This window comes from Doryrhamphus excisus, chromosome 12 (genome assembly GCF_030265055.1).
Source record: "Doryrhamphus excisus isolate RoL2022-K1 chromosome 12, RoL_Dexc_1.0, whole genome shotgun sequence".
Classification (NCBI taxonomy): Eukaryota; Metazoa; Chordata; class Actinopteri; order Syngnathiformes; family Syngnathidae; genus Doryrhamphus; species Doryrhamphus excisus.
Window position 1 is genome coordinate 5265148 of NC_080477.1, and position 22569 is coordinate 5287716.

Consider the following 22569-nt stretch of genomic DNA (forward strand, 5'->3'; position numbering starts at 1 on the left):
AGACTGTGATGTCAATATTTGTTACCAGTCCTTGCGGCTCAGTTGCATTCAGGCAGAGTTAAATTTGTGCTTTAGTCCTCTACAGGCTGCTGTGCCAGCGGCAAAAAAAAACAAGCTGTTCTTCATTAAGCAAATGTTCAATCCAATTGGAAATACAAAATACAAATGGTTTATTGCCCTCAACCTCAAGGTTATGATAAATGCTATTGCATTAGACCTCTCTGGGGGCACAAAGAGTTTATACAATGAAGAAATGGGTTTTGGTCTAAATTAAAATTCCCTATTCAATTTGTTGCATTTTTCATTTGTTTTTATCTTGTCAAAACGGACTCTTTGAAAATAACCAGTGCAGTTTAATAAAAAAAAAAAAAGGAACAAGCCATCTATCACTTCTCTGCTTATTCCAATCGTGATGAGTCATTTGCAAACAAAGCAGCTCTTGGAGCCGGTTCTTTGAAGTGAACAGAACATGACACTGTGTTTTCTCTGCATTTTTTGTTTGTTAAATTGGTCAAAATGTGTGGTGCCTTAAGCAGAATTGGGAGGACCCTTCCCCATTACACGCACAAACAAGCTGGAAAGGTGGCTTCTGACATTTGAAATCAAAACCCTAACATAATGCTGAAGTGTACAATGTAGAGTGGGATAATTATAAGCAGTAGATGCTACTTTAAAACCTAATCTTGCCCTAAGAGATACTACCCACCAAGTCTTATGCAAGCAGTTTCCATTTGAGCAGCCTTAACAGTCCTTTGCCCCACCTAGAGCCGCCAGAGTTGCTTCTACTTCATTTCAATTCAGGTTCCTTCAAGCTACTGAGCCTCAAAGGTTGGGCTTCTTTTACATTAGCGGCGCCTGTGGCACTTTAGGTTCTGAAAGATCAGATGGCTTCCTAATGAGGTTTTAAGGTCTGATGCCAAAGGACCAGGTTGAACCTATACAGATGGTATTTGTAAAGTGTGCACGATATGCTATGTTGAAATGCACAGCTGTTTGCTCACATGTGAATGCATTCACACTAAGTACACTGGCAGGATCGGGTGTGTGTTTGCTTTTTGGAGGTGTTGAGTGTGTACTTTTGTGTCTAAATCTCTTTTGTGCATGCTGTTACTTTTAATGTTGGATCACACATGTTGACAGGCAGCACTCCTTTATTTGCTCTTTTCTTAGGATATTGTGAACCAACCACATACAAAGTAATAAAGTGCTCAAAAGATGAAGAAGTGGCAACACACAGAAATCAGGCTTTAAAGTTAGTCTTGTGTTGCCTTACCTTTATTTAATTTCATATGAAATTCATTCATTCATTCATTTTATACCACTTTTTCCTCACAGAAAGAGGCGGGGTACACCCTGGACTGGTCGTCAGCCAATCACAGGGCACATATAGACAAACAACCATTCACACTCACATTCATACCTATGGACAATTTGGAGTCGCCAATTAACCTAGCATGTTTTTGGAATGTGGGAGGAAACCGGAGTACCCGGAGAAAACCCACGCATGCACGGGGAGAACATGCAAACTCTACACAGAGATAGCCGAGGGTGGAATTGAACCCTGGTCTCCTAGCTGTGAGGTCAGCACGCTAACCACTTGTCCCCCTTCATATGAAATCACATCAGAAAAATCCTGAAGTTCGCACCTTATGATGCATTTATGATGCATATTTAGTATGAGTCCAAAAATACAAGGCAAACACGGAGAGCTGTGTATCCACAAAATAAATATGACACAGAAAAGCCTTGTAGTTAAACAGGCCACAGAACAGGGCATGCGAATCCAAACCAAGTGCGGTGAACCCTGTTCTGACGTCACAGAACACAGCTGCAAACTGTGGCTGGAAATTAAGAGCAATGAATGAAACTGGAAACAGGAAGTGGGAGAAAAAAAAGCAATGAATTTTAACCTACACGTACAGTATACTATAGTATATATAGTAGACTATTGTCTGGATTCATCATTGTATCTTAGATCATTGGTATGGTCATTTAACACAGTTACAATGCTAATCCTTGTATACAGAATACAATATTCAAGTACTGTAACTCATAGTCTCCAGCATGCCCGCCACCCTCATGAGGATAAGCGGTATAGAAAATGGGTGGATGGAAGTACTGTAAGTCCTGATGTCTGCAGTTGTCCCTCCAGCACGCCCATCCACTGCCACTGGAGGGTGCCAAATTTGGTATATGTTAATGTATTAAATGGTAGGTAAATGGCTAGACTTGACAAATGAACTCAAAAACAATCTTAAAATTTGCACATTTCAAATATTAACCTAATTTGAACATTTTTATATGAAATATTTATATATTTTATATAGTTCTTTTATGACAAAAGCTCCCACGGATGGTTGTAATGGTATGGTTTATTTGTAACATTAGTAACATTAAGCAACAGCACAATTTGCAGTAACATTTGCACAATTCAACATCTCTGAAAAGGAGTAGGGAGAATTGAAACTTATTTAACCCTACCTTGTCTCCATCCATCTGTTACTGATTCGCATCATTCACACCATAACTTTTACACGTTGACACTGAATATATTTCACTTGCTTTTGTCATTAACATTTTATTCTCTTACTATGTGTATAAACCATGCACAGTATTAAGGGAAAGGAAGAAATAAAAAAAGAAATGAAAAAATAAATAAAAACAAGAAATAAATAAAAAAAATTAAAAAAAAAATAAAAATGAAGTTCAAATACTAGGCTCCAGCATGCCTGCGATGCTCTTGAGGATAAGCGGTATAGAAAATGAATGGATGGATGGACATTCAAATGCATTGTCAATAACGAATAGGAATGCATTAGAACAAGTGGAGGCAATGCAAAAGTAAACCATATACATTGACAACAAATATAAAATAAGACTGATAAATAACTAATGAAATGTCTTAATATTATAGAATTTATCAACATCTACGTATGTCATTGTGGAGTTGTTGTTGTCAATGCCTTTCAGTTGCATTTGAGTTGTCTCTTTTATTTCCTTGCGTTTTATTACCAGGCACGTCCACTCTGCTGTGATTGGTCACACTCTCAAGTGCTCCCGAGGACTTCCAGACTACTGCTTTCTAATTTTGTCGGTACAGTAGTCGGTAATAAATGAATAAACCCTTTGGAGAGATACTTGAAAAATGGTTAGGCGCTACTGTCAACTGGTTTGAGACCCCTGGCTTACCACGTATGAACTCAGAATTGGATTGGTATTTTTGTTCTTCGCTGATATTGGGGCACTGCGGTCCATTCATTCAGCAGAGGATGAAAATATTTTTTGTGCATTTGAATTAGGTACACTCGGGTGTCACTTTGAACGCATGATGTTGACATGTTGGACATAATAACAGCAGTTATTATGTCCAACATGTTAGTCCGCCCTTGGCACATACACCGTGACTTGATTTTGGTTCCTTGTTGGAGAGAGAATCTAATCAACTCTGCTTCTTTTCCTGCTTCATAAATCAAACTAAACTAAAACCTAGACTTGCTGCTATCCCCTCCCAAAAACACATTTTTTTTCCTCTCTGTGGAAGAACAGCAGTGACAATCACCTTCCAGCTCACACAGGCCCACACTTCAGGATGAAGCGGATACTGCAAGTGCCTCTGCGTACAACATTTCTGTATAATTTCACATTTAAACATACCATCACACTTACACATTAAAGACATTACAAAGGCTGTAAAAAGTCACCATGTATAATATCTGCAACATATATCTGACAATTGGCAGTGCACTCAAACGGTAGGCAAACGGTGTGCACTAAGCCGAGAAGATGTTTCTACACTGTATTTGATCAGGAAACGTGCAAATTCAGTATTCTTTTACATAATTATACATAAAAAAAACATGTATAATGCATTTCAATGGGTAAATATTAACATTGGTTTATGTTATCAGTATTTTATTTTATTTTTTCATCATGACAGGTAAGGTTCTGCCTCCCTTGAGTGCACATCATTGCTTTTTATGCAGATATGTACAGTACTATAAGCAGAACTGGATACGCTGTTGTGGGTGTGTGAGTAGGAGCATGTCGGAAATAAATTAGATCCTGTGTTAATCTTTGGGAAGCATGCAGGAGACAGAATGTCATAAATATACCTAACCATACATGGTAATGGTAATGGATTTATTTCATTTGAACATGCATCAGATTACAATTGAGTGCATCCCATAATCAGTTCACAGTTCCACATGTCCAAAAGGAGTAGGAAGAAGCAAAGCTTATTAAATCCTACCCATCCATCTGGTACTTTTACAATCAGTAACTGTTACATTTGTTCACTTCCTGCTTTCCATAATACAGTTTAAGATTTTTTTTTTAATAATGTACCTTGTACCAAAGTACGAGGTGATATGAGCATCCAATGACATAATGGGTACCATAGTAAGTGTCAATATAGTGATATATATAGCACATCATGACTGGTTCAAGACTCTTCATCCTTGTATTTAGCAAACATCAACTGCTTGTATTGTTTCTTGAATTGGCTCATCGTTGTGCATTGTTTGATTTCCTTACTCAATCCATTCCATAGTTTGATTCCACATACTGAAATGCTATGGCTTTTTAACGTAGTCCTAGCATAGAAATATTTCAAATGTAGTTCTTCCCTGAGATCATATTTCTCCTCTCTTGTAGAGAAGTATTGGATGACATTTTAGGTAATTGGTTGTTTTTAGCCTTATGCATTATTTTAGCTGTTTGAAGATGAACTATATCAGCAAGTTGAAGTATTTGTGATTTTAGAAATAAGGAGTTAGTATGTTCTCTGTAGGCGGCATTATGAATTATCCTTACTGACCTTTTTTGCAGTACATTTAGCGAGTGAAGATTGCTTTTATAGTTATTAGCCCATATTTCCACACAATAAGTAAGATATGGTAGAACCAGAGAGCAATAAAGAGTGTGGAGTGATTTCTGATTGAGAACAAATTTTGCTTTGTTCAATACTGAAATATTTCTGTCCACCTTATGTTGTATATTTGTAATATGAGGTTTCCAGCTCATATTTTCATCTATTGTGATCCCCAGAAATGTATTTTTGTTCACCCTTTCAATGCCTACACCGTCTATTTGTATTTGCTGGTGCGTGTCCTTTCTGCAGTTACCAAACAGCATGATTTTAGTTTTACTTCGGTTCAAGGACACACGCTTACAAGGATACATGCTTTTTATACAGTATAATATGCAGTATGAATGAAATAATACATGTGGTTTCCTAATATAAGAGAAAAATCAGCAAACCATTGATGAGAATTTTTTGTACTTTGATGTACATATGTGCATCAAAAAGATCCATTGCTTGGATCGACTCTGTAGTCAGGAAAAAGCCGAACAAAACAAACAAATGTTTTTTGTACATGTACATACAAATTAATTGTTTCCAGCTCAAAATATCGCCATGTATGTCTTTTTTTCCCTCAGCTCTCACCTCGGGGGCATGTACCATTCAGACAGACTGCACTTTTCTTAGTAATGTTAAAATCTCGTCTTGCCTCATTCTCGTAGACCCAAACCCTCGGCTCACACTGGATCTGCTGCAGCCACCAGAAACATTCCGCAAGATTGAAATCCCTGATGTAGGCTCACACTAACTCCGTGCAGTGTGACGGATTCAGCACAAAGGACAGAATACGTTTGGAGTCTAACTTTTTTTCAGACGCGGCAAATGCCGTAGCATTCTCTGGTCAAGCTGTCGGTTTCCTCAGCCGGAGCAGAGCTCGCCGCTGTGTCTACCAGAGTCAATGTGGGTGGCACTTTGTGGCAATCTGGGCTGGATCAGGGCCAGAACTGAACCATAGTCAGTGTGATCCCGTCAAAATACTGTGTATTATTTTGTCTTGTGAACCAAGAGTCTCATGACTGAGAGTCCCTAAAACTCGCAATTGCTGAGTGTAAAAAAACAAAAAAAGTAATAATAATAAAACACTCAATATATGGTTTTAAAATGATAGTGTTGGGGCTGTCATTAAAATGAATAGATGATATCACATACCGATATTACTGGGAAGAGGCTTAATACTGTAATGGATGCTACAAGGCGAGTGGAGAGGAAATGTGTGCTGAATAAAAATGTTCTCTTTAAGAAGATGGCATCGCAGACATTCTGAGTACAGCTGCTACAAAACTAGTACATTGTCTAAAGCAGGGGTCTCAAACTCAATTTACCTGGGGGCCACTGGAGCTAGGGTCTGGGCAAGGCTGGGCCGCATCAGGTTTTAAAAAAACAAAACAAAACGCATTTATTAAAAACAGAAAAATATAATAAATAAACTATAAAAATAAATAAATATAAATAAATAAACAAATCAAAAATAAAGAAAATCAATCAATCAGTAATAAATAAATATAATAATAATAATAATAATAAAACGGTAAATAATAAAAACTTAAGAAACCACATATAGTTGGTGGGTAGACAAATTATTTTTTTCAGATTAAAATGAACAAAGCATTATTAGAGCCCTGTAGACATGACAAAACACGACTATAGTCACATTTATACTCTTTTTATTTACAACATATTGCGCAACTGCAGGGTCTTGAGACACATGCTAACTCACAAACTAGAGAGCTAGCGACCTAAACGGTAGCCTTCAAGTTATTTCCTTTAAACTTAAATAGCCAAAAACTTACCACTTCCACACGGATAGGGAGGATAACTATTAACAGTTATTTAACCTTTAACATGAACATTAATCAAACGTAATAATTTTTTCTGGGTACATGATAACATACAGCATCCATATCAAACTTGCGTGGGCCGCACTAACATTAAACTTTCATATCAAGGCGGGGGCCTCAAACTAGTGGCCTGCGGGCCACATTTGGCCCGCGGGCCGCATGTTTGAGACCCCTGGTCTAAAGGCTTCTTTCCTGAGAAAGACAATAAATATGAAATAGCTGATCATTCAGTCATTGGAGACGACTAAAATTAAAGTCATAATAAGACTGCAATCATGCCTTATAATAGCCCCCTAATAGAACATACCTCTGTTTCATTAATTTACAATCAAAAATATATAAATGTAACACTTGCAACATTTTTGCTCCCATTTTGGAGTGGCCTTTTATTGGGGCCAGTCTAATCAGCATTTTGATGTATGTAGTGGCTGAATTATGAATGTAATTGAATTATAATTGACATGCATGTTCTTCCTCAGTTGTTTCTTAGGCTAACTGGATTCTTTAAATTGCCCAGGTGTGATTTTTTTTGTCGATATGACCCCTACGATTGTCTTGAGACTAGTCTCGGGTGTACCTCTGGCCAGCTGGGATAGGCTCCAGCTCATCCTTGGCCTTAAATGTGGACAAGCGTTATAGAAAATGGATGGGTGAATATAATTTAAAGGATATAATTTAAGCCGCTGAGCCACAGCCTCCCTGCCACGAAAATGCAGTTCAAGACCGATTCCAGATGACCAAGACTCTGCAAAAAATTAAAAGGAAAAGATGAGCACTGGAGCTTTTAGAAATGTCTTGCATCAAAGTAAAGTGGGGAAGCTGCTACCATGGTGACCTGTCATTGTCACAGTCATATCCACCTCTTCTTTGTCGTCAGCTGCAACTATTCATATATATATATGAGTGGATGGTGCAACAGTGGTTTCATCCATTCATTTATAAAGCGTATGGATGCTGGTTTGTACGTTTTCTGTACAACATAAATATACAGTTAACATGGACCCTGGAATTGTAGTAGATTTATAAACTGCGATGTACTTAACAATTTGCTTCTCACAAGCACCTCTTCATTTTTAAACTGTTATATAAGGTTCCCAAATGGGGGTACTTGAAGTGTCTAAAGTCTTTATCCTGTGTTTGATTGTCATTAAAATCAAGATCAACAAATTACAGGCAAAATTACAAAATTTTTAAAGACTCTTGAAAAAAAATCATGTTAAAAAGTATTGCAAAGTAAGTGTTTTGCCTGTATTTACTTATAGTATTACCGTCGATATCAAAATCTGCCGAGTCGCTCAATCCTGATGTCAACCAGAGCAGAGACTGAGGAGCAGTCCACTTCTTGCCGGATAGGGGAGAAAGTGGGACAGTAAAGGAGATTCAAACAAGAGCATTTTCTATTCAGTTCTATTGTATTTACGAGAGTGTGTAAACGTTTGTCTGAATTAGAAGTATTCGAGAGGTCGAACCTTAATAGAAAGCGAAAATCTCTTGCAGCGTCCCCTCGGCTTGCTTTTGGTACAGTCCACAGCGCCTTTTGCTAACTCCAGCGAACGCGAGTGGACCACAACATGCTGGAGACCGTAGCTCAGATAACCGCTTCGAAGTTAACTTTTTAATCCCGCTTTAATCCTGTCTTTTTGGGGGAGGCGGCGGAGGGTGGGTGAGGAAAAAGGGGCGACAGAAATCAGTCATGGTTTTAGATTAACTTGCATGCCGGAGCGTCTTCTTGTACTACCAGCCCGCTGATATTGAAGAGAGAAGAGGCGCAAGGGGAAGCCCGGAGAAGAGCGAGCCAAGCGGGGTTCAAGATGCTGTGGGGTGTGCTGATAAGTTTGCTGCTCAGCCTGAGTGCAGGTAGGAAAATGCTTGTGTTAAGTGCTGCAAAAATGAATGTGTTTGCGAACGTTTCTTTGACAGGGTTAGGAATTTTTGTTGCGCCAATATTAGTCTGTCATGCAGTATGCTTAAACAGCATGTTGGAGTTAAAGAGATGACCCCAGCGCTCACCTTTTGCGCTAATTTTTATTTTGGACCTAATGATTTTAGTTTGTACGAGTATATGTTTCTTTCGTAAAAATAGGAAGTGTAATGATGTGCTGTTATTTTGTTTTTAAAATACTTTTGTATGAGTACTGCACTGACTAGTTGATGTGGGAATATAACACTGAATCCTAATTAATTATTGTTTTGAAATGGGATTTAACATAGTTATCTGAAAGTGAAAGTACTGTTGAGAATACAGCCATATACAGAAAAAAAAGGTTTCTCCTGATTGCAGGTGAACTGGCTTGTTCATCCACGGTAATCTACATCCTGCCCCCCTCCCTCAGCCGCTCTTGTAATAGTGATTTCCAGCACCCCCTTCCTATGTTTTCCCTAACACCTTGTATTTACAACATGTCAGAACAGCCGCTGGAATGCATGGACCCTTCTGAAGCTATTTCTAAGCGCACACAACAGGCTTAGCATCATGCATTGACACATGAATGCGCACACACTCATGCCGTGACCTCTGACATGACCTTAAAAATATAGCAAGCAGGAAGGCAAAAATCACGTCTGTAATTGGGTACTTGGACTTCAAAGAGAGGTTGCTGTGATTGTTTCTGTTGCTAAATGTCACCAGAAGACAGTCTTCAAAATGTCAACCAGATAGATCCGATATCCGGTTGAAAATTAAAGGTCCCTCGGATGATCCACATTCTCTGTTTTGTTGCGTTCGTCATCCCTTCAGATGTAGTTATCCGTGTTTCCTGCCTCGGTGCCCTTTTTATCTACCGCATGTCTTTATTATAGGGTTGTTCTGTCATAAAGCAATTAAGTCCGCTGGACCGTTTATCTTTGATTCTGTTGTCGTCTGTTGCACATAAATGTAATTTTCTCCTATCATGTATTTTCCTTTGCCAAATGACATGCAGTTTAAATGCTGTGGGTTTAAAATAGTCTCTTTCTGGATGGTACTGCATTTTAATTAACTGTTTGGGAATCTCATGCCAGCGATTGTGAATGTATAATTTTTCCCGCCTCCAGAGGTATATTTTTGTTAAGATGTTAAGATGCAAACTGGGGTTGCAAATACGGGTGACATGATAAAAAGGCATTGATATCAAAGGTCAAATGAAAGCAGTACAAGATGTGTAACCTTTATTCATGTTGTCTAGAAATACTGATCAGCGGTACTGCGTATTGATCCCTGATGTTCTTTCTGTTTCTTAGTCACGAGTCTTCATTGAAATATAGTTATCGATTCCAGTTTGTGATGTGTGCACCGCTATTGACAGCATAAAGGCAGCCAGTTCTGTCTTACTGGTGATGCTCTAACAATGTATAATTCCGTGTGTGTGTGTTTGTGTATCTCATAATCCATGTGAGGTCATAATGCCTTCCTTGATGCGTCTAGTGGCCTTACAGTAATTGGCAGAGTTTGACTAATGGCATTTTGGAGAGTCGAGTATACACTTTAATGAGGCACTCTGGGACAGGATGATCATCTCAACCTCTGCTTCCGCCCCCAAAGTCTCTTTTGCTTATCAAGTGTTAATTGGACTCACAGGTTGACCCAGAAGATGTGTTCCTGTTCCCCTGAAGGCATCTTTGCGCTGAATCATAGAATTTGATTTGACAGATACTTGATTGGGAAAAGGGAACAGATTTGAAGAAAGACAGTACTTCAGTACCAATCTGACAACCAGGCAGTGTTCCAAAATGTCTCTGCTTGGGTGGATTTTGGTTGTTTTTAATCAGCCAAGCAACAAGGAAGAAAGTACATAGTGTGGTGGCGGAAGAATACGAAGGCAATTTATTTTCCCCTATTTTCTGGAAAATGGTGACCACTAAGGTTCTGTCATTATGTTGCTTCTATTCGTCGTATGATACATGTTCTTCAGTTTTTGCTTATGTGATCCAATTTGTTTTGTTTATTGTTTTCATTTATTCTGACTTCTTAAGGAATGTTAAGGATGCACTTTTTAAGCTGTTTAATGTAAATGTATGTGGGAAGTTTATTTCATTGCCATTATGCGAGTGTCACTTGGGATAGAAAGAGGACATTGGGTGGGATTAATGTTTGCTCTTCAGTTCTGCTTCGACCTTCTCTGCAGGCTAAGTCCTCGAATCACATTGATCAGTTTCTTGACATCGCCTTCTCATCAGGACCAGACACTGCCACAACTGTCTCACTTGTGGTTTAAAAAAAAAGAAAAGAACTTGCAGATGTAGATTTGCTTACCCAGCAAACCTTAAAATGTAAATTTATAACTTTGTTTTGCTAAATAGCTCCAACACCCCATCAGATTAAGTGCCCCAGTTATTTAGTTGGCATTAATGGCCTTGCAATGTTGATGTCTACTTAAAGACAGACAGATTTATTACTGGCCACAAGTTGATTTTGGTCCAGATTCCACTCTGCAAGCCATATTTTCTTTAAGCAGGAAAAAGGTTGTTTTGGAGGATGTGGCCCTCAGTCACGTCTATGAATCACTGTTCCTTTTTCATCTGGCAGCATTTGCATATGACTTTCTTGTTGATGTTTTACCTCGTCAGGGCCTTGAGGGTCCTGAGGTGGGTAAATTCTTCATTAGCTAATTCTGCAGTGCTGCAATTATGAAGACTTCAATGTTACACCACTGAGCTAATAAACATTGTGCAAAATGAAGAGTAGGAAATTACACCCCTGTGTAGTATTTTACAAAGTGTGCCGCCCTTCTGCAATCCCAGGCTTGGATGTGCATTGCAACTATATTTGTCTTTGTTGTGTTTTTCCCGTTTTTTCTCGTAGGCTGAGCTCTGTCTTTCAGCTTTTTACTAATGAATAATTGCAATGGCACCTTGAACAAGTTGTGCAACAGTGTGAAATAGACGTGTGATATTTGTGTGTGATTTATTTTCATTTTAGCCTGCGGTATAATGCATGGTTCACTCCTCCTTGATATTGCTGGTTAGGTTTGTGTCAGGCAGGCTTTTGCATTCCCCGAGGGGAGACAGACTCAGCCACCTGATACCCCCACTGTGTTTTGTTTGTCCCAGCAATGGAGGTAACCTGTGATTGCTTAATTTACCCATAATATTCTCATATGCACCCCCCGTACACATTCATCTGCTCATGTTCCTTCACTTTCCTATAAATCACAAAGCTCACTCCCGCTAGTAGGTCGACCTCCTCTGCAGAAGACCTTTCGGCTACCTTTTTGGGGCCGTTTCTGATTTCAGAACATGATGCTATGGCCCTCGGGCCAATTTCAATGATGTTCACTGTGATGATATATGTCACCGATGTCAGCTTTAAAAACATGCAAGCAAAAATCCAAGTCAACCTTTGGCAACCCTCTTGTTACAAGTCGGTTTGTAACAGCAGAACATGTCATGCAATTTTACATTTGGTACAATTAAGAATTTTGATTAAAATTGAATCAGCTACTTTTTTGGTGTCACTCAACTGATTTTTTCTGCTCAAATAATTTGATGTATTACGTGCGCAACAATACAAGCGTTTGATACAGTAGGATCAACACCACTTATCCAACCATTCTGCATACTAGGGTTGGGTGATATGGACCTTAGCATGTATCACAATATTTTTAGGATGTATCATGATATGACGACATAAAATATAAAGCTACCAAACATACGCCTTATAATGAAATACACTTGTCTGAAATTGTAAAGCACATGTTTATTATTAACGAACTGGTTAAATTTTCTAATGGGATGTCAGCCTCTGCACACATTGCTACTAAATCTTCAACAAACCGTAATACTTGTGCTTATCATTAAGTCACCCATGCAATTCCAACTGCAAATGGATGATATTTTTCTTGACAGTCTTGTTTTGTTTACGCAAACATGGGGCAAACGGTGGAAGTGTGTCCCGTGTGTGTGGGGATTGTGTATTCACGGCTAAGATGCGCTATGTTCAAAAATATACATGCTTCTCATATCTTTTCACTCAGAACTTCCACGTCGTCACGGGGCATTGTAAAACAGTCCTTACATTAAAGCCGTAAAACACAACATGGTGAAAATGCACTTATGGAGCCCCCGTCGCGTACACACAACCACACAAGCTAGTTTTCCATTCACGCTCTGGAAGAGGAGATTCAGCCAACTTTTGCCGGAGTTTGTCGCCAATTCAACCTATTTAGGTCAGGGGGGGATTGTTCAGTGTTCATAATGATTTCATGCCACGACTGAGCAGTCTGCGAGTAAATACGTTTCTTCTTCTCACGATCACAGTGTTTCATCCATGTCATACATCCGTCATCAACTCATTTATACCGGTATAAGTCATTTTCTTATCATTGGAAGAATCAATACCATCCGTTTTCTATGGCGCCTATGTATATTACTGTAAATGTGTCCATACATTAGGACTGTCAGCAAGTTTGTTGTTTGTGTTAATTGCAGTCTTCACTTCCTTGAAAGTCTTTTCATATTTTCTCTCCCTGAGCTTTTATAAAATGTGTCCTCGAAGGAAGAGTGTAACCTGGATTAAAGGTGTGGATCATTGTGGTGACGCTTTGGTCGTCAACCATGGACAGAGGCATCATTCAGTAACAATCATGTTGAGGATACTCCATGCATGTCTTTCTCATCTTGAAGCCCGTCAGTTGGCTGTTTTTGAATGAAATGAGAACGATAGCACATTATGAGTATGTATTCTGGCACAATTTCCAACAACTCAATAATTACCTTGTCTTATGTGCAGCATTCGGTTAAGGCAAGTACGTAGCCCAAAGAGAAAAACATTATGAGGTTAACATTATTTGTTGTCCCAGCGTTGGCTCGGACACAGGCTAAGCTTTTTACACCTTATTCGGTCAAGTGTTTGTTCTTCAAATGCTGTAGTAAATTAAAACTTTTTAACATGTCACCCATGCAGGATACCTTTTTGTGGCATGTGTTGCAGAATGCAAAATTTACATCCCTCACAAGTATCATTTCCACACGGCAGACATGTTGCATTTGCAGCCGCATGCCAGTGCAGTGTGAAGGGAAGGGGGAGGGGACACACCCCAAGACAGCGGGACAGGACACTGCATATAGGGGTCTCCACAGCCTGTAGACTGCAATAGTACCAGCAACAGGTGATCGGTTTTCGGGATTGATCGGCTGATTGGTAGCCGATCAGTTGGGGCACCTCAATGTAGTTATCTTTATTGCCATATTGAATTGAATTGTGAATTGTTCAATTTATTTTATTATTTTTAGGGCTGCAGGCTGGCCGAGTGGTTAGCGCGCAGGCCACACAGCTCGGGGACCCGATTTCGATTCCACCCTCGGGCATCTCTGTATGGAGTTTGCATGTTCTCCCCGTGCATGCGTGGGTTTTCTTCGGGGACTCCGGCTTCTTCCCAAATTCCGAAAAAAATGTTAGGTTAATTGGCGACTCCAAATTTCCCATATGTGTAAATGTGAGTGTGAATGGTTGTTTGTCTATATGTGCCCTGTGATTGGCTGGTGTAGACAGCTGGGATAGGCTCCAGCACGCCCGTGACCCCTGTGCGGATAAGTGGTAGAAAATGAATGAATGAATGAATGACTATTTTTATAAAGGGGGTGTTTTTGTTTTATGTGTTTCTTTCTTCAATATATTCCCAACAGAAAATGAGACAGGAATAGCTGCACCAGATACATTTAATTGAAAAAACATGCTTTTGAGTTTAAGCAAATGTTGGCAATTTCACTAAAATAAGTTAAAAGGACATGAAAATGTTTTTGATGATTTTGTATATAAAAACAAATAAACTATTGCGCTATGATGCTCCAGTAGGGACTCAAAAGGAATCGTGAATTTTCCGAATTCTTACATTCCTATTATGTTGGTGCAAAAGTTTGGAGAGTGTAACTCAATCATATTTAAAGACATATTTAAGGAACACAGGAATGATGGTGATGTTCTTTAAATATGTCCGGCCCAATGCCAGTGTTGTTATGCTATGGAAAGGGGCATTTGTGGTGTGTTGGCCCTGTACTGTGTGGTTGACTTCCTAGGGGGTGGCAGATTATTACAGGCTGTAATAAACTCTGCTTTTCTGTCTCTGCGGGGGCCTGCTGTAGAGGACAGAATGATAAGCAGTGCTGGAGACTCGCTGTCTGAGCACAACCAGGGAAGGGGGGGCAGGGACGCAAAGACATTTTGAAGGACACACGTGTACAAATCCATTGTAACTTAATTCTTAATTCTTCAGCTTTGTCCTTGGTTGGAAAAACATCTGTTGGGACTTGAGAACAAAATTTGGAAGACTAGTTCAGAAAAAAAAAAGTGAAACACTGCATTGTCCTCGGTGTATGTTCAGCCATGCATTATGAATAAGCCACTTATATGGTTTGTCTCCAGGATCACGAACGCACCATGAGAGCCTCTGCTGATAAGTGGAGGACAGTTTTTCAATGCCGTTGTAGTTTTCAGTCAATGTGATTGTGACTTTCAGCAGCCATATTTTCAACATTCCTTAAGAATGTTTTTGGTAAAATGTTTGTGTTACTGAAAAATCTTTTATTGTTATCAGATTTTTCAGATGGTTTTTGTTTTAAATTATTGTTATAAAGCTATTTAATGAGCAACAAATTTAAAAAAAAAAGTTGTCAACAGTTGGCTCCAAACACTACAACTTACAGATATTCTTATGTTTGATCCCAGAGCAGCTTGATAGAGCAACATGGGTCATTTAGTGTGAGAAAATACCACAGACTGTTGCTGTTGCTGGAAATGCTCAACAAATGTGTTTGAGGCTCAAAATAGTCCACACGAAGTGTGCAAAGTTGTCCTGTTGTGTGCTGGCCAGCTGTTTGAGCTTATTAGTTCTCTCTTTTTGTAATGGATATATTTACATTTCCCCTCAGAACAAATGGGGCTGTGGCACAGAGAGGGTATGTCACTCAGAGCCACACGAGGCCAGTTGTCTACTGGCTTTGGTCTATTGATGGGATTTACAGACAATAGGTAAGGTAAGCTGTATTATTTTTAAAGAAGCCAAAATTCCAACATAAATACGTGATGCTAGCTAAGTTTGCTTTGTCCTTCTCCCTCACAGTAGACAAAAATGGATTGGGTGAGAGTGCACATATAAATAAACACAGAGACAGACGGGCTTCTTTACCAACTGGACATGGCCTCATTCACAACACCTCTATATTGCCTAATAAAAACAGGCATACGTTTGTTGTTAATTGCCCTCAGTTTAAGCATCCTTGCATCTTTTGAAAGTATTCCAACTAGCTGGAATGTTACTCAGCAGAGGACAGTCCTGAATACTAATTTGAACCAAATTGTATGTTTGTTTGTACCCACCTCTCGTATATTCCCAAATGAGGTCATTCTAATCAATGCTTCATTTACTGAAAATCAAACGGAATTGGTGGATAAGTGGTTTCTTATGTAAGGATCGACCAATCACCCAAAGTTAAGGAAATTGGGCAGCATGCTTAATTTCACCTTTATTCACATTTTGGCAAAAAAGGCTGTGTGTGGAAGTATTTACTCGGCAGACCGCTCAATCGTGGCACAAAATTATTACAAATACTGAACCATCAGTCCTGGCGATAAACGCTGGCGAAAGTTGGCTGAATCTCCTCACACAATATGTGAATGGGAGCTAGCAGGGGTTAGTATTTAGTATTTCTCCATATTTTTTTGCTTACCACTCTAAATCGTCCTTCTCACACATGGTCACCACCTTCAACTATTTAGACTACTTTTCCTGTTCAGCAGTAGGGGTCTAAGAGATGGGGGGCCCGCAGCTGTGTGACCACTTCCAAGAGCCCTTGCATGAAGGCTTCCCATTGCCCTCAATGCCAGCATGCACATACAGCGTGTTTGAGCATATGTTCCGGAAGTCACACTTCCATTTCAAGCCTCAGATTAGACCTGAGTGTGATATGATTTTGACTGATAGAAACCCTTGGAGTTCACGCTCTAAGCCATGCAGTGGAAAGTCATCTATAAATGGCACTAGGAGGCATGGTTTTACATGCACACTTCCTATTTTAACAGTATAAATTCTGCATTTTTTAATGCACAAACGAAACAAAGACTTTTTAAATGTGATGCATTTAAAAAAGTAGGCAAGATGGCATTTGATTAAAAAAAAAAAAACATGCTGCTGCTTACAGTATGAACATGTGGCATTGTAGTGTCACTTTTCCTTCCCATTCCTTTCTGAGACAACTGTAGGGAAGCACCTGCTAAGTATCTGGTGACTTTCTAGCTGTTGAAAGGAATGCTGAGCCATTTGGGTAATCAGAAACGTGTTCAATAAAACACAAGGGTCTGTCCATAAATCCGATTTGTCTTTTAATAGCTATACAGTCATTTTAAAGTCATGCATTATTTTCACAGAACATTCATTTCAATTATGCATGTTATTGAATGTATTACATTTTATATCTAAAAATAGTTCTACATAATTTACTACTTACTACTGCAATACAAAAGATTTTAGATTTGCAAAATCTCTTGCAACAAAAAAACAGACAAACAAACAGACAATTTAGTGGAGTCCATCTTAACCACGAAATAGCGTAAACTGAGGACCGCCTGTACCACCTTATGGCATTGGTTCTAAGATTTAGTCTGGGGACCACTGAGACTGTACTTCATTATGGCTTAAATTAGTTTAGATGCCAGAGGAAAGTCAGTGGCAAGCCAGTATAATTGGGGTATCGGTCATTTCACTTTCCTAGAGGTATTTCATGTGCACATTGAGACATGCGCTCGCACAGAAGCAGCTGAAACATCCTCAGGGTGAGAATGTTCTCAAAATGCCTTTGCCCTTCTAAAGTGACATCTTTCACTTTTGTTCCCTCGATACTGGTGTGGAGTGATGTCATCAAAATGTATGAGAGCCGAAACCTGAGACTTGGACACAACAAACAGACAACACCGCGCATACACAAAAACAACGCTTGATACGGAAGAACGTGGTTATCTCACAGCTAGCAGGTGATGGGCATGCTGTTTTTGTTTAGGTGTATATTAGTGTGTTCTTGTTCGGTTGTTTCCCTGATGCAAATAGTTCAGCCAAGCCTGTGATGAGGCAAATAGAGGTGCTTGTTGTGAAGGTGGTGGAGGACTTCATTAAACAAACAGTGAAGGGCTCTGGAGGCCCCATTGAAGCCTGGAACTGGAATGGGGACACAAGTGAAAGAGCTGCAGTCCCTAATGAACTCGAGTGGCCCTTAGAAGTGGGGCTTTTTTACAGAAGCTAAGGAGGACAAAGTGTCAAAACAAGCCCAGCCCCTTGCTGTTCACACAGGCTAAACACCACCTTTTGACTCTTAGGAGTGTGGGCATCTGAAGGGGAGGCCACAAGGAGAAACGAAAGGGAGGAAGAACGTACTTGCTAAAACAATGGCCTCTTAAATCAAGCACCCCTCCTTGCCGCTTTCCCCCTACTTTGCTCCTGTGCTGCTGCCTCCCAAACCCCCTCCTTGTATCACCGCAACATCCAATTAGTCTACTCTTGCACAAGCGGTTGGAAGCCCCGTATATTGGAGGGGCCTCAGAGGAGGAGGCTTAAAAGTTGTGGCTGTGTAGCTGTTCCTCTTTGAAAGATCTTAGTAGTCACAGGAGAGTCTTGGACTCTTCAAAGCACTCAACTCTGCTACTGGGGAGGCATGCGTATCATCATGTCCTCTGCCAACAGTACCCTATTTTCCCCTTTGTCCTCCTCCTCTTATGTGCCAAAATTTCACCAGTTTGCAACCCCTTCATTGCTCTGTCACACTTGGCCGCTCCAAGTGCTTGTCCCTTTGCTTTTGTTGCCTCCCCCTTTGGTATTTACCATAGTTGAAGACCAGAAAGACGTTTGTCTGTGATTCAGAGTTCGTTCCAGCAATTACTATGACTGATTAAAGAGTTGGTCTACACAGCAAGTCATGTACGATTCTGAAACTCCTTCTCTATTTCATAATAGCACCTTCTGGACACAACTGAGGTCAGCTGTGCATAAGGACACAAGATTGGTTGTGCTGACTGTTGCCAAAAATGCTCTGCCAAGACCAAATTGTAGTCCTGGCGAAATGAAGAAATCTGTGTTTTTGTACTTTCTTAGCAATGATCAACCAGTCCTCTTCACATTCTCATGAATTGTCTTACAATGTACTGTACCAATCAAAAGGCATATTATTTTTGAGGGACAGCTCACACTAAATAGTATTTTAGGTTAATCTTCAAATGTGTTTCACACAGTCTTCAAACATCTTGATAGAAGAATCAAGCTGGCCCTGTACATAAATGTGCTCTTGGAACAAAATTAGCCATCAGGCTCCATAATATGAAGGTACCCACTCCAGGTAAGTGAGAGCGCACACTGAGAAAGGCTGATCATCTCGTCCGAGGTTATTTGCTTAGCCTTCTCACTGTCACGCACATACATGGCTGCGTTAGCTGCCGTTTGACTGAATATCGCATTGTAAGCGTTTGTTCTTCAAATGCAATATTAAATTAGAGCTTCTTAATAGTACCGTGTACGTGGCGGGTGGTGGCAGTTAAGTTCCACATGGCAGACATGATTGTTTTGATTTGGCACGCTTGTGCAATGTGAAGTAAAGTGGGAAGAGGACACTACCCAACGCTTTAGTTATGGTAAGACACGACACTGCATGCATGGATCGCTGCAGGCTGCAATAATACTAGCCACAGTGGGTCGGCTTTTGTGATCAGTGTAGAAAGACATTTGTCATATACATGTGCCGATCATGTGATTTTATTTATATGGAAATTGACAGATAGGTGGTCGATATAAGCACTCTGAATGAAAAATTACATGACTGCGCCAACAGAAACTTAAACATAAGCTAAACATAACAGTGTAACCAAAGATGGCTCCAACAGAACCAGCGGAGTCATCTTAATTTGAATAAATTAAACTGGGAGGCCTTCAACAAAATCTCAGAGGTTGCTAATCACAGCTGCCTTAGGTGTTGTTTTGGCCCCCAAAAGAAAAACACATCCATGTTTAGTAGTCTCATGGTCTTCATTTTCATTTAGCTTACAATGGAAGAACTCCATTGATGTTTTTTATGTTTGAATAATGAAACCGTAAGACTGTCAGAGAGTCAGTATCAGCATAGTGGCTCTGTGCTGTTCCTGAATTGATAGAGTACCTGAATAGTAGAAAAGTATGCATATCGGGGTGTGATTGGATGTGATCCTGAACATAAAACTGCCATATACAGTATGCTGTTTGAGGTCAGTATACCTTCTGTTTGGAACTCAAAGACTCTCACTTAGCTGTGCATTCACTTTATCCAGGCAATCTTTCATTTTGACATGTTCGAACTCTGAGGATGATCTACAGTACTCTTCTAGTCACGAGCATGGCAAAGCAGTCTAAAGAATATTTCCCCTGTGAGGCAAGTGAATGCAGGATCGGCAGTTCTCATGCTGATATCTGAGATTCATCTGTGAGAAATGTTCCTTTCGTTTGAGAATGGACTTGATGGAGTAATTCCACTCTAGATGTTTAATTTTCAAATACTAAAAAAACAGATTATGAATATATGTGCTGTGTTCGGTGCTTCTTTTTTTAAAATGTCAATCAGTGTGAAGGGCTGACATGTGTATGGTTAGTTGGGGTTTCCTCCCAGTCTTGACCTTCCAAATCCTGAACTGGTGTAGTTTGATTGGTAAAGGGAATGTTTCTGACATTTTGACACTTTGATGGCTAAAGTAAAAATACCTTACCCAGACTCTACCCCCCACACTCAAAGAAATAATTTGCTGGGTGAACGTAATAAAATTATGGAAATAATTTCCATTTAATTAAAATGCTGTCATTTAATGAGATACAATTTTGTTGAACCAACTAATTGCAAATATGTTGAGTGAACGTGTCTGTATTAAGTATTGGTGTTACCATTACAATGTTTAAATCCAAAGTGAACTTACCAATGGACAATTTTCTCCACCAGGGATGGTTTAACTTTTGATGGATGCAAGAAGATTGGCGTGAGGCAGTATAGGCTAGCGCCCCCGACTCTCTGCTATGGCGCTTCTCCACCAGAGCTACCTTAGCTGATGAATAGGGCCTGTCATGTATTACTGCAGGCGGCACGGTGGTCGAGTGGTTAGCGCGTAGACCTCACAGCTAGGAGGACCAGGGTTTGAGTCCACCCTCGGCCATCTCTGTGTGGAATTTGCATGTTCTCACCGTGCATGCGGGGTACTCCGGTTTCCTCCCACATTCCAAAAACATGCTAGGTTAATTGGCGACTCCAAATTGTCCATAGGTATGAATGTGAGTGTGAATGGTTGTTTGTCTATATGTGCCCTGTGATTGGCTGGCGACCAGTCCAGGGTGTACCCCGCCTCTCGCCCGAAGACAGCTGGGATAGGCTCCAGCACTCCCCGCGACCCTCGTGATGAAAAAGCGGTAGAAAATGAATGAATGAATGAATGAATGTATTACTGCCACCTACTGCTCTGGAGAGGTATTGCAAATGGTATTCCAATCTGAACCCATTAGGTTGTGCTGACATAAAGTGATCAAGTAGTTTTAAGGATTTTGCTTGTCATGTTAAAACTACATGATTGAAAAATGTCTAACCACTAAACACGAATAAATATAGCAGAAACTACATGTTACACTTTTGTGATAAAGCAGACACCCATGTTGATTTTTTTGAGTGCAGTGGTCCCCTAGGTAAATCGAGGTTGAGACCCCTGATGTAGAGAACAGTTTGTCTTGACCTAGAAAAACTGATCAAGCCACTTTCCTGTACACACTATTCATAGAACTGCAGCTAGTGGACACACATGCCTCCTGAAAATGAGAGGCAGTGGCCTTTCTGATTACCTCTTGTACTATAGGCAACTTGAGATGGCGGTGAATTGACGTAACCTTGGCAGAAAGAAGGAAACGTTGCTTATGTCTGACGTTGCGTGTGGCCCTGCTCACTTGAGAGAGCAGTAAACAGTCTCTATAAGGACACTACGTTGCTTCTGGTAAGCGTTGTCCCTACTGTCCATTAAAGATACATGGTCAATACACAGTTTGGTATTGTTCCTTTTTAACTTAGTTAGTGATCTTTTTAGAATGCTGCCTCATTTAAGCGTATATGATGCAGCAACAGGAACAGTGGAGGAAGGGGCTAAAGAAAGTACCAGTACAGTATATGGTCTAAGTTAGTTAGTTAGCTACTTTCTAGAAGGCTGTGTCAGAATCTGAGTCAATCTGGGAGAGAAATAGAGAACGTGGATACTTCCCTGCTAGAATTTTACTGTCACCCAAACCCTTGACAGGTGCAGAGGCTTGCAATGCATCATCCACATTAAACACATTTGTCTCTGCTGTGTTTTCATGTTGCGATTGTGCGCTTGTATATTAGACAGGTGCAAGGCGCAGTCAAGTTGTGGTCTGCTGTTGCAGCAGCCGTCTGAAATAAAAAGGTTTAACTGCTGTCCGTAGTGCCCCACTCGCTTTTGTGTCTCTGGCTGCTTGCCACCGCACACACACATTCACTTTCTTCCTCTCTGCTGCCATGGTTAAAGCTGGCACCCTCAGCTTTATGTCACCCAAGAGGCTCAGGTAGACATTGTCATCAGGCTGAGTGTTGCTAGCCTGTGTTATAATTGGATTTAGTGTTGGCACGTTCCCTTCCCTACTCTCGGCTCATATTGAAGGAGGCCTAGGAGACTGTGACCAAGTCCGTGTATTTGCGCCACACCTTCCTCCTGCTGTGCAATGTCTGTCTGAAAGCTAAATAAACCCTTCCACAATGCAACCCAACCTCTTCACAACAACAGCGCCAACAAGGACACACTTGGACACATTTCTTTGCCGCATGGCAACACCTCACCTTCCTGGCGAAAATGGAGGGGTGGCCAAAGTGTGGCCCAGGGGCCATCTGTGGAATGTGGCTCATGTG

The 22569-nt window shown here is 40.3% G+C and overlaps 1 protein-coding gene across 3 annotated transcripts in view; it reads left to right on the plus strand.

The window, feature by feature from the left end:
• The first annotated feature begins 8291 nt into the window (after positions 1–8291).
• lrp4 (low density lipoprotein receptor-related protein 4) overlaps positions 8292–22569 on the plus strand; it is a 111161-nt gene continuing 96883 nt past the window's right edge. For all 3 annotated transcript variants that reach the window (XM_058088485.1, XM_058088486.1, XM_058088487.1), the window contains exon 1: positions 8292–8556. In XM_058088485.1, coding sequence (XP_057944468.1) covers positions 8511–8556 — 46 coding nt within the window. In that variant the 5' untranslated portion in view covers positions 8292–8510. The remainder of the gene's footprint in view (positions 8557–22569) is intronic.